This window comes from Candoia aspera, chromosome 1, assembly GCF_035149785.1.
Source record: "Candoia aspera isolate rCanAsp1 chromosome 1, rCanAsp1.hap2, whole genome shotgun sequence".
Lineage (NCBI taxonomy): Eukaryota > Metazoa > Chordata > Lepidosauria > Squamata > Boidae > Candoia > Candoia aspera.
This window is the reverse complement of record NC_086153.1, coordinates 153,039,307-153,052,857: the sequence shown is the minus strand read 5'-3', so window position 1 is coordinate 153,052,857 and position 13,551 is coordinate 153,039,307. Positions and strand designations below refer to the sequence as shown.

The 13,551-nt window shown below is 41.2% G+C and overlaps 1 protein-coding gene across 1 annotated transcript in view; it reads right to left on the bottom strand.

The window, feature by feature from the left end:
* PLCB1 (phospholipase C beta 1) overlaps positions 1–13,551 on the bottom strand; it is a 496,305-nt gene that overhangs the window by 52,933 nt on the left and 429,821 nt on the right. The window contains exon 31 of the mRNA XM_063316122.1: positions 12,883–12,969. Within this exon, the coding sequence (XP_063172192.1) occupies positions 12,883–12,969 (87 nt within the window). The remainder of the gene's footprint in view (positions 1–12,882; positions 12,970–13,551) is intronic.

Here is a 13,551-nt window from a genome sequence, read left to right as displayed (position 1 = left end):
ATGTCTGCCTTGTTAGGCAAGTGCTGCAAAAGCTGAGGGACGCCCAGCTCTTTGCTAAACTGTCAAAGTGTGACTTCCACAAAACCCAGCTGGACTACCTGGGATACCATATTTCCACCAAGGGAGTGGAAACGGACCCGTCTAAAATCCAGGACATCCCAGAGTGGGAACCCCTGCGAACCAGATGCCAACTTCAACGTTTCTTAGGGTTCACCAATTTCCACCGCCAATTTATCCCCCAATTTGTGCAAATTGCCCTGCCACTGACTGATTTGTTGAAGATGAGGGGGAAGGGAGGAACTCTCAAGGTGACCACACCTGGCGCATGCTTAAATTGGACTCCTGAGTGCCAAGCTGCTTTTGAAAGCCTAAAAGCCCTTTTTACGGCTGAGCCCATTTTGGCACACCCCAATCCAAAACTCCCATTTATCATACAAGCAGATGCATCCGATCAGGCCATAGGGGCTGTATTAATTCAGAGAGGTTCAAACTAGGTCCCTCAGCCCTGTGCCTATCTGTCCCGCAAATTCACTGAGGCGAAAAGGCACTGGCACATTTGGGAGAAGGAAGCATTTGTTGTAAAGACAGCACTAACAAATTGGTGATATCTTCTGGAAGGCGCCAAACATCCTTTTGAAGTATGGACTGACCATAAGAATCTACAGGCACTGTGCAGCCATAGAAAATTAAACAGCAAACAATTGCGCTGGGCTCAATTTTTTAGTCGCTTCAATTTTACCTTAAATTTCTTCCCGGGCAAGAAGAATTTCTTGACAGATGCCCTTTCGCCTCTACCCCAACATAATAGCAAACAAACTGAGGTGGTAGACACTGTTTTCTCTGAAAAAGAATTGGGTCTGGCTTGCGTAACATGCAGACAAGTAGCAGCTCCCAAAGTGAAAGTACAATCAGACTTAAAAGAGGAACTGCTCCAGGTGCTTGCAAACAATCCCTGGCTACAATGTAACAAAGCCAATTTAACAGAACAAAACGGGCTCTGGTATCGCAATGAGAAACTTTACATTTCGGAAAGTCTGTGCCCGAAAATCTTGCAGCAATCCCATGACAGCAAAACGGCTGGCCACCTTTACCAAAACCCTGCATTTAGTGTGGCGATAATTCTGGTGGCCCACCTTAAGAACTGATGTAAAAAATTATATCCTCACTTGTCCTGTTTGTGCATAATGCAAGGGAGGCAAGCTGCAAGGATTGCTCCAACTGGTGGCTTCCCCTGCTGCCCAATGGAAGGAAATTGCAATGGACTTTACAGTTGATTTGCCTGAAAGCTAAAATAAGACTGTAATTTGGACTGTAATTGACTTATTTTCAAAACAGGCACACCTCATTCTTTCTGCAAAAATTCCAACAGCCCAGCAGTTATCTAAACTTTTCATGCAACATGTCTACCATTTGCATGGATGTCTTGACCATGTAATTTCAGATTGCGGAGTACAATTCTGGAGGTCCTTTTTGAGATTAATTGGGGTGCAACAATCACTGAACTCTTCGAACCGTCTGCAGACGGACAGAGCAACGGAATGGGTTCAGACTACTCTAGAACAATTTTTACACTGCTGTATAAATTTCCAGCAAGACTGGGTAGACTTGCTTCCATTTTGCTGAAGTAGCCTATAACAATTCCATTCACCAGAGCACGGGGTTTACCCCTTTCTAAGTGGTTTCTGGCCAGGATTTTGTGCTTACTCCGGAACTTCCCTGAAGCTGCCCTCCGACTGTTCAGCAGCCGACTGGTGCGCAAAGGTCACTTTTAATTGGCCCGTCATTAAGCAAGCTTTAAGTGAAGCACAGCAAACCTATAAAAAATTCACTGACAGCAACAGATGACCTCAATGGGACATGAAAGTAGAGACAATGTTTATCTCTCTACAAAATTTCTTAAATCTCACCAGCCATCCAAGAAATTGGGACCTCAATTTATTGGTCCTTTCCCAATTGTGAACTTATAAACCGAGGAACTGCACAACTGCAACTTTCTCACAACTTAAGGAGGCTTCACCCTGTTTTCCATTGCAGCTTGCTGAAACCTACCCAGGATTCCTCCAAGTGGCATCCAACTTCTCCTCCGCCTGTTCCCATCATGACTGATGGCCAGCAACACTTTGAAGTCAAAGAGATTCTGGACTCTCGCATTCACCATGGTTCTTTACAATACTGGATTAAGTGGAAACACTTCCCTGACCACGAATGGGTCTTCAGCCACTATGTAAACGCTCCTGCACTAACTTGCAAGTTTCATTTTAAATATCCTGACAAACCTTCCCCTTAACTAATGTTCCCTTTCCTCCCCCCCCCCCCCGCTTTTCCCCTCTGCCTTCTGTTGTTAACTTGTTTCAAGTTTTTTTTCCCCCCAGGGAGGCCGTATGTCAGACTCCCCTATCAAATGTTATCAGAACATGTTTATCGGACTCGCATCCATCTTCACGAAACCCGTGTCAGCAGACTGTGAGTTGCCAGCAGGGAGGGGGACTTTGATTGGAGTGTGAATTATGTTGTTTGGGTTAGGCACCTCTGCCCAAGGTTAATGGCCAGCATACCGTTCAAGCCATCTGCTGGTACAGGGAGGTGCATGTCTTTGAGAGTAGTAAGGGGGGAATTAGAAGTTTGTGTGATTTTAAACTGCAGAACGCGTGGGAAATGCCATTCACAACTTTTGCCTTGTATCAAATGCTTCACTTCATTAAATAGTTAAATGAGCAAAAGTCTCTGGACTGTCACTGAGTGGAAGCTCAAGCGTTCTAGTCGTTACAAGGACTCTCCACCTCCAGCCCAGAGACTAGCTCCAGCAGGCCAGAAAGGGATTCCACTGGGAAGCAGGGGACTGGTGAACCAGTGGAAGACCTAATTTCTCTCTATAGCTCCAATCTAACATGCAGGCACTCTGGTATCTCATGAACAGAATCCCTGACCCACAGTTTAGGTGTCCTTCACAATCAAGGCCACACCACCACCACAACCTTGACATCAAGCCTGCTGAATGACTCTAGGGGACAGATTTCAGATAAGGCAAAACCGCTTCTCTTGTCCAGCCAGATTTTGGTTCAATAATGCCAGATCTGCTGCTTCATCTATTACCAAATCATGGATGAAGATGGTCTTATTGTAAACAGATTTGGCATTAGCCATGATGTCCAGCAATATGGCCATCTGGCCCACAGGATGAATCCATCGTCTTGGAAGATAGGATCACCACCAGTCTGAAGATCTCTCTTCTCTTGTAACAGCCTACCCAAGACTTTCTGCCATATCTCCTCCACCCAACACTATTGGGATACAGCTCTTGCTGGAATTGACCTGCACCTTCCCTGAATAGCCGAAAAGGAGTTTCCATGTCCCCAACCAGAGAAATAAACAGTCACACAGGTGCAGTTGGCTAGCCACAACTTACATTCACTCATATATATAATAACCAAAGCCCCCTGGAATCAAAATACCCCACTTCCCTCCTGTCCCAGCACCCTCTCACTAATGACTGCAAGGGTGAGCTTCAACCCCAGTCTGTCTTACACAACAGATGGGGTCATGAAGTCCACTGGCTCATCTTCCACTTGGGTACAGGTAGTCCTTGTTTAGCAACTGACTTGTTTAGCAACCATTCAAGTTACAACGGTGATGAAAAAGTAACTTTATGACTGATCCTTCACAGGTCTGTAAAGCAAAGGAAAGCTGAAATAAGATCATAAGCACAGTTGCAGTTTCACTCAGTGACTGCTTTGCTTAACAACTGAGTTGCCCATCCCAATTGTGGTTGCTAAACAAGAACAATCTGTAGTTCTCAAAATTCAGGGGAAAGGCAAGCAGGCTTTACTCCTTGGGGGTTAAAGCAATACAGTCCAGCACATGCTACTGTCAGTACCCAAAATCTGCAAGCCTACTACCTCCTGAGCAGGTGGGCAAGTTTTGGCAGCCTCCACCCCCAACCTCTCCTTGCCCTCTGCTCTGTCGGCAGTAATATGGCCCAAGTTGGCATGGAACAAACCAGGTAAGCTTTAGAAAATGGTCAGATTGGTGCCTGCCCATTATTAGAATGGAGAATACCAGTCCATAGTCCAAAACCATCAGGTGACACAGCCAGGATGGCAGCACCTTTCCAGTTTGCTCTTTAATTTATACCAGCCATTCCACCTTCCAGGAGCTGAAGCCACATGACCACAATAGTGGTGATCCGTCCAATGGCTCCAGTTCCAGAAAACAGGCTGAGCCCCAATTGGTGCGCTCATGTTTTCTAGAAATGCGAATAGCCGTGATGAGAATAAGGAGGGGTGCTAAGCCAGAACTCTACACTCTCTACCGTCTGCTTTGGACCTGAGTTCTGTGTGTGGAGGGTTCCTTTTACCACCATAGCTCACACATCCGGAAGTCCCCACACTCTGTGATATCACACGTCACACTCCACCTCCAACAATCACCCAAGCAGTGCTAACAAAAACAGCAACAGAAATGGTATGAGCAATGGAGCTCCAAACACTCCAACATTCACTTGTTCAAGGAACACACACCAAAACCAAACACGAGAGTCCCACAAATTGACATGGTCAAGGATTGTACAAAAAAGGGCCTTATCCAGCGCCATCTTTAAAAAGTTTGGCCTTTTAAAGGTAGTGGATGCCAGAATCCATATATCTGTGGTATGTAACAAAATGGGGTGGGGGTGGGGGAGTAATTGAATCTTCATGCTGGATTACAAGCAATTCTTGGACCTTCGCACAAAATTCCCATGTATATTAGAGGCTGTTCTTCAGTACGTTCAAGTCTAAAACACAATCATGTGTATAGACATAGCATTTTGAATCCAGGTCTCAGTGTCAATAGCACAGCTCAGAGACAAAACCAGCTCTCCCAAATCTAACACTGCCTACTAAGTTTCACTGATCCTGCACCACATGCATCAATGCTTCAGCTCCTATGAAACAGGTCCTCAAAGAACAAACAGATTCTTTCTAGGTTTTGGCTCATAATCCTTTAGCTAATTTACAACCATCTCATTTGAAAAGAATAAGATTATGCAGATGAATAGAATGAAGTAAATATCTCGCTTGGCACGGTGACGAATTACATCATCAACCCCAAGCCCCAAAAAGAAGTCAATTATATTATTAAGGTTTTCCTCATAGTTTGTTGTACTTGCTGATCATGAAACTTTACAAATGCTCAAATCATGGCTATGCCCAAAGTCCAAGGGTAGTACAGGCTTGGGGGCAAGAGGGGAGGTTCACTGTTTTGCTTTGAAAGTTGTTTACACAGCATTCTGAAATTCCCATGACCCAGTTTTCAAACACAAAATTAGCATAATTTATTAACAGTTACTGCATTTTTGTTGTAAGTATGAACAAGTATGAACAGCAAGTCTCTCTCACTTTTTTTCTGGGTATGCTTTGCCTTTTGCAATGCCATTAACAAGGTTATTTTTACATAATTATTTTTTGCTCTGATCATTTCTGTGTTATTGCTTGCTTTGCTACTATTGCTAATTGCAATTTAATGCAAAGCTGTAGCTGCTGCTCTTCTTATATAGTACTGTGCATATTGGAACACATTCTCTTTTGCTTTATACAGCCATTCAGAGTTTACACTGGGTAATTTGTACTATTATGTAAATTATGATAAATCTTTATTTTTTCCAATGGTACTGCAAAAGTTGGCATTTGTTCTGGCTTCATTACACTGGAAAATTCTTTACCACCAGTTCCATGCCTCCCATGTCTTGTTGAGAAATACCACCCAGTGGCAAATATTATAAGCATATTATACTGCAGTATTCAAAGTAATCCTTAAAGACAAAAGAAAAACTGAGTGGTTTGGAGCTAGAAACAGTGAAATGCCATAACAGGTATTTGAGAAACTTTGCAACAATATGCAAACCATTTAGCATGGGATTTATTTAGATATTAGCTGCTTGGAGTCTCTGGATGTGGGTGGGACATAAATGTTATCAAGCAAAGAAATGAGCAAACAAAGAAAGAAAGACATAAAATGATTGAGCCATTCCGATCCATTTGGCTTCTGCTTTTTGCTTGTTTAATTATGCTACTGTGAGCTTGCAATGAATGCTAAACCAGGAACATTATTTTAGCAATTGGGGAGGCTGGCAGTATTTCCTATCCTTTTTTGAATTCCAAGTGCTGAAGTAAACTTAAATGTATATATTTCTGAGTGATCCACAGCACTGTGCCTCCTGCAAAGTGAAGATGAACAATTCTGTTGGGTGAAACCTTCCACCTCAGATGACCCCTGCATTCCCATGCCTACGAATCTGAAGGCATAAACAAACAAGTCCTTCCTCTTTTCATTCAGCTGCTTGTACTTAGCACTAACTAAATAAAGCAATTCTGAAAAAGATGTGCCTGTTACAGTGTGGGGGTTATGTTTGTACTGCAGATATAGCCATTACAGGAGTGTGCATTATAATTCATGTTTTCCCATTCATTTATACCTATACTATTTGTAATTTTGTCACAGTACTTTGTAGCAATGCAGCCAATCATTACATAGATTTCATTTTTGTTTTGGTTGTCACTACACTATTTTACTTACATTGGTATCCCAACCTGGGTTTTTAGAAAAAGGATGGAATTTTAACCCTTTGCAGCAAAATTTCGAAAGATTCATTTACAGCTTGGGGGTGCTGCCTTTGGTTCTTCCCTAGTCAAAGAAAGCAGGCATTAATGGAATAGGTGTCATGGCCACAGGAAAGTTACTTCAGGATAGCTGGCAGCCTTTTGAAAAGGCTTCCACAGATTGATGTCAACCTCCTCCTGATGTTAGCCCAAGTTGTCATATGTTTTCTGTTGTCCAGAGAATACTACAGACAACTATTAGAGGAAGAGAACCATGAAGGCAATTCCTTCTCTCAGGAGGATTTTAACAGCTGCCAAGCAAGCAACCTGTGGAAAGATGTATGAGGCATGCAAGCCACCTGATTCAGGTAGATCAAGCTCTCTGCTTGTCCTCGGGCTGGTCTAATTGTGGGTGCTTCCCTGGAAGAGTTGTGTACTTTTGCTAAAACTGACCAGACCCTGAGCCTGTTCAAGTGCTGATCTGAGTACCCAAGAGTCAAAAGTGCACAGGAGAACAGGGTTGTCCCCACAAGCTCTGAAATATCTTTCTACATATGTCCAATTTCTTTGGTTTAGTTGAATGTGCTTGAAGCCTTAGAATGGCTAGAAGATCTACTTGTCAAAGCCGGCTACTCCAAACTTCTTTCAAAGCCAACGTGTACTATTCTTACTTCATTTGCTCTCTATGATGCAGATCCACTACATCCTTATGTAGCCTGATTTTTACAAGACAGAAGTGCTCCTAGCACCTATAGCATAGATCTTCTGGTCCAGTGTTTCTCAACCTTGGGAACTTTAAGATGTGTGGACTTCTCCATGCTGGCTGGAGAATTCTGGGAGTCGAAGTCCACGTATCTTTAAGTTCCCAAGGTTGAGAAACACTATTGTTGTCAATAGCAAGCAGAAAGTACTGTACGTTTGCTTGGGTTGGGGGGATGTTTGTGTGAGTAGGAAGAGAGAGAGAGAATCTATTTATGCATGTGTGTGCATTAGTTTATGTAAATATACACATAAACATATTCCTGCTAGTGACATAACATATCTGAATAGTTCAGTTGCTGAAGCAGAACACAACAATTAAATTAATAATAAGATATCTGAGTTTATAGCAAGTTCTATCAGGATTATAAATAAAAAGGCTAAGAGAAGAAAGTTCAAGGTGAATCTACGTACAGAAAGAAATTCAGACCTTGCTTTCACAAACAGAAGATGAGATAACAAATGTGTCTTCGGGCAATAAATTACAGATTGCATTGTGTATGTTAAGTTCCTCATCTTCTCTCTTTTAAATTAAACAAGCCCAGCTCCTTCAGACTTGTTACATGTGAAATTCTCCAGACGTCTGAACAATTTTGTTGCTGTCCTCTGAATAATTTCCAGCTTCCATGTGTCTTTTCTGAAATAGGGCATTATAATACAGCACTCTAGCAAAGAACACAACTCACCAGTGCCATGCAAAAGGGGAAAATGTCTTCCTTGTCTTACAGTGTTCCTTTCTGTGTGACTGCATATACTGTAGCATTTGTAAGACATTATACTGCTGATCAAAAATTATCTGGTTAACTAGGATCTACGGCTCTCCTCCTAGCTAATAGCAGCGTGGAAAAGATCTCTCACAGATCAAGACTTTGTTCTTATCTAGGTGCAGAAGTTCACATTCATGTTGAGCAGATTACATCTGGATATAGTAACCATTAGTCTACCAACTGAAATAAATGAGACTCAAAAATTAGCTATGGCTAACCGAAGCTCTGTTTATTTCAGCGGGCCTGCCCAAATACACTAAACCTGGACTGAACTCAGCACCCAAATCTGTTTTACTTTTATCAAAGAATCTAATTTGTTGAGAAAATATAAATCAAGATCTTGGATTGTCAAGAACCTGCAATCATTCCAGTTTGGAACTTGTATACATCTGAGTTGTGCACTTTATCTCCTTTTCTCAAAACATTAATGGATACATTAAACAGTACTAGACGAACCGTTATGTTTTCAAATGCATTCACTCTGTCACAGGGATGAAGAGCATGTCCTCATATTCCTTCAGGCATCCATAATTGGACACTGTCTTCTGCATTATTGAATTTCTAATATCTGCACAAGCAAGGAAGCAATTACAATTAGAGGACATCTCTAGACTGCTGGACAGGTAAGCTAAAAATAGGTCACCCAAATATGCTCCACACTGACAGCAGCTGCTCTCTCATTAGGTATGATGGGTGAAAGTCGACCTAGCCTAAGGTATGCCAAAAATGGGTTTGCTTAGTAAGTTTTCAAAGGATAAGAAAACGTATTTGAAATAAGTATTTTGGAGGTAGTTTCAGCTGTAACCATACAATTCCTGATGCCATGCAGCTAGGACAAAAGTTTCACAATATGCTGATAAATGTTCTCTCCTCCACCCATTCCAGTGTAGGAAAAACAGACACTGGAAGTTGCCATCAGCAAGAAAGCAGGTCTACCCCCCATTCCACACCTTTGGAGCAAGAGGAGTAACCAGGGTCCGTGGCAGTCTATGCAAGTGCCCTACCCCACCAGGTGTCCATCCACAAAGATCCTGCTCTCCTGATTTGGCCCACATGACTGTTGTAAATATACTATTCAGAAGTGAGAGGAAGTGGTCTAGATCCAATGCCTATTCTGGAACATCTTCTTTCACTATGTGTACCCAGTACATGCAGTCACACAAGGGAAGCCAGAAATCTCTCTAAACTAGTGTGGCTAAGTGGTAGCAGCAACACTCCTGCCATCATCATGGGGAAAGGATCAAGCTAATTGAAAAACAGTATTTCCTGGACAGGGCAGTCTCAGGAGGGACAAGAGAACTCTAAGTGAGTGCCATTCTTTTACCCTTATTAAGGAATTGTCTGTATGTTAATTCCTCTTTCCTCATCCAACAGTCCCAATCAGTGGCTGCCCTGGTCCATAAAGAAAACTACAAACAGACAAACAAGAGGAACAATCAATTACTGTATCCCAATCTGATTTCACCCATTTTCTCATTTTTTCCAGACTTAAGTTTGTTTACTCAATATTTCCAGATGAGCTTGCATTTAAAAAGAAAGATAAGCAATCAAACTTGAAATAAGAATTTCAGAGTATCTTTAGCTGCTGCCATACTATACTGCTAAATTAAGGGCTGAAGGTTTCAGTGTAAATGCGTAAATGTCCTTCCAGCCTTGTTGTCCTGTTCAGTTGCCCTAAGCCTAATCAGTATTCTAGAAAAACATTTAGATTGCTGGCTGGCTGGCTGGCTGTGTGTGTGTGTCTGGGTCTGCCTGCCTGCCTAACAGAATAGCAGTTATACACAGAATTTTTTTTAATGAAGTTGTGTTCTGAATGTTTGCACAATGTTTATATTTGTATCCTCTTTCTGTTATGTTTTTGAATGAAACAGCAGTGTTATATTTTTTTCCTCTTTCACCTTATACAACATCCAAAGAGATAAAAATCACTTGCAATAAACACATTTGTCATGCCATAAGCTTTTGTAAATCTCACTCTGATTCATCAGATAAGAAATATCAGAGAAGTGAGATACAGTGAAATGTCGTATTGGTGGTGCCCATTAACAAAAGTGTAATTAGGCTTGACACAGACATTCTTGCATTGATGGATGTGTTAATGTACAGAGCGTGATAAGAAACCTAGGTTGCTGATAATCCGAGTCCTACCACACCACAATCGATTGGGTGCTAAAGTTGTAAACCAATGGAGAACAAATCTGGCTTTCCAGTCTTCAACACTTCTGACCTTGTTTTCTCTTCCTGAGAGATAGGTGGGTGCAGTGTTTCTCAACCTTGGCAACTTTAAGACGTGTGGACTTCAACTCCCAGAATTCCTCAGCCGGCTGGCTGGGGATTTCTGGGAGTGGCTAGGGAATTCTGGGAGTTGAAGTCCACACGACTTAAAGTTGCCAAGGTTGAGAAACACTGGGTGAGTGAGTAGTGGAGAGTCAGCCTCTTCAGTTTCAAACCAAAGCACTTGCAGATGAGATTGAGGGGCAGTGTCATTTGCAGATGTTTCGTCGTCAGGTTGAGGTGCAATGGCAGAAAAAAAGCTCATTTCTCATTATTCTCAATAAGTGGATTTTTTAACCTCCTAATGTACTACAGCCAGGTGGCATGTGGAGCAAGATGTTTCCGAGGGCAAAGGCAGAGTTTTCCCCATGTGTGTTAGCACTCACTGTCTCGCAACTCTAAGAAGTTAGAGTTAGGTTTAGCTAACCCAGATTATCTGGAAAGAGGATATGAACTCCAAAATGAGATGATTTTAATGGCTTAAGCAGAGTGTGCAAATACTGTGCAGATGGTTCAGCAGCATATTGCATCAGATAAATCTTGTAGGTAACTTGTAGCTGAGCAGTAATATATCACAGTCTACAACCGAATTAATTTGGTGCCACTGTTCTAAGAAAAAAATCACATGCCATTTGAGTTTGATTTCTTGATTTTATTGTTGCATACACCTGGAGCTCAGTGCAAATATACAGAAAAAACTCTGAGAAGTATATGATATTAAGATGATTTTTAAAGAATCTGTGCACCAGATTTAAATTTTGTTGTATCATGCAGAGATACTAAACTGCAGGAATTTAGTGAAGCTAAAACAGGTTCATAATATGGGATTCAGACAGACTGATAAAGAGTTTCTCTAAAGCTGATTAAATAACTGTATTGGCACTCTGTTTATTTCTTATCATAAAATACCTTAAGCAAGCACATTTCCAGATAAGTGAGCTCGAAAAAAATAATCAGGAACACACTAGATCCAGTTCAGGAAAGTAGGAAATCTGTCTTTTCAGTTTCATGGTGGGAGAGGGGGCTGGTTATATAACCAAGAAATGATACATTCACCTGTCCAAGCAATTTTGCAGCATGGAATGCTCCTGTTCAGGATATTACATTCCATATCCCCTTCAGCTGGACTTCCTGCACTCCCGTCCCCACCAATAGTTAATCAGCATACTTAATGCATCCTGGACACGTTCAATGCTTGTTGGGCTATTTGGGAGAAGAGAGATTCTTCAACTATATCACAAGGGTTTTCCCCTCTAAACTTTTATTGTACTTCATTAATTCTTGAGGATGGATGCCGTTTTGGCTGGCACCCAAACTCAGAGATGGGTCATTGTTTTCAGCAAGATGCATATCTCTTCTCCACCTTTAAAACAACAATGTGTACATCCCAGATCCCTTTTCAAACCATTGGCTTGAATAAAAAGTTGAGCTTCCAGCAGCTGCTGTTAATCTCGTTTTGCTGAGAGGAACTATTTCAATTTATTTTGATCAAAGATCAGCAAAAAGTAATCTGGACAGCAGGGTAGGTTTGGAGGAATTATTAATACTAGGAAAATTAAACTATCAATGTTGAAATGGCTGGCTTAGATGGCATTATGTTAAAATAAATATATGGTCATGGACCAAACACTTAGTGGCATTTGTAATCCAGCCATAAGAAAACAGAAGGGGAAAAAAAACCCCTCCTCTAAGACTCTGACTTGAAGATTATATTAACTCTAATCTCCTGCCATCAAGGGCTGTAAAATATAGCTAATCATTTTATAATTCCCCTGCATTGAAAAAGTCTAAGAGAAAGTGTTGCCTATTTTCTTGTGGGATCACAAATGTAGTCAGTCTGAGTAACTCCAGTGACCTATTGAGAAAATAGTCTCAAACATTTGCATGGCTGCCTTTATTTGTTAACTGTCAAAAAGCACAACAGAAAACACAATGAATTAATTTCATGGATGGTCTCAGCTGCCAGAATAAGCAATGTGACTATTGGAAACTAATTGCAGACCCCCTGACAAGAGAATAGGAAAACCAACAAAACAAATATGTCATTGTGTTCAAGGTGCATGCATACACCATCTGTTCTGCTGAGAAGAATAGACGAGAATTCACAAAATGCGTCACGATATCCGCATGATGAAAGACCGTCTTATAGCATACCACACTCTTTGTATTTTGCCAATTTGCTCAGGCCAGAAAACACTGAGCTTTTTTGCACGCTGCAAACAAAATAGAGTAAATGTTGTGCTATTTTTTACACATCTATCAATGTATTGCACCCTCTGCTGGTCAAAGATATTCCCAAACTAAATGTCAGCCATTTTTCAGCCTGTTGGATGACATTTCAAATATACACCTGTGCTTTAATCCTGCAGATTTTCCATACCATGAAATATTTGTACATCTGCCTGATGCCAGGCTCATATTCATTAATTATATCCCCTTTTGGGGGAGATGGATGGTGATGAAATTTGAAGCAAAAATAAAGCTTATTAGTACTCAATTTTCCTTACCTTGGGCTTTTCATCCAGTATTTGCTGACGAACCTCCTTGTGTTTATCCAGAAGTTTTTCCTGCCTTTTAGTCTGGGCATCTTCTAGCTGTAATCGAAAAGCAAAGCCACCTGCTGTAATCCACCTGCCTATCTGAGCTCTTCAGTCCCACACTAAAGACAATAATGTCATAGTATCTTGTGTCAAAAAATTTAGAGAACAATTCGACACAAAAATAAAGTCATTATTATTAAAATAGTCAACATCTTTCATGTAAGACTTCAAAGAATCTCAGCAGATTTGTTTCAGATTTAGAAGTCTTATAAGCTGGAAATGTGCAGCTGAAAATGGAAGATATTCTTAATATATGGCAATTAACTGCAGCATTTAATTAGGCCAAGTATCTAGCATTAACTACAATGAGCACTGACTTCTGTTTTTTTTTTAAATCTAAACACACGTATGTTCCTGCATGTTTCTTGGACTATGTTGATAATCTCTAATACCAGTTTTGGTGTCATTAGGTGAAGTGGCATGTGCTCTGAAGAGAGTGAATGACTTAATGGTCTCACCTTTAACTTGTTTTTGAAAAACAGCCTTTTTTCAATAGATGAGATGCAAATCACAGAGCCTTGGAGAGATGGGGAAAGGAAGGAAGGAGACAGGCACTTGATTCAGATACTGACCAGC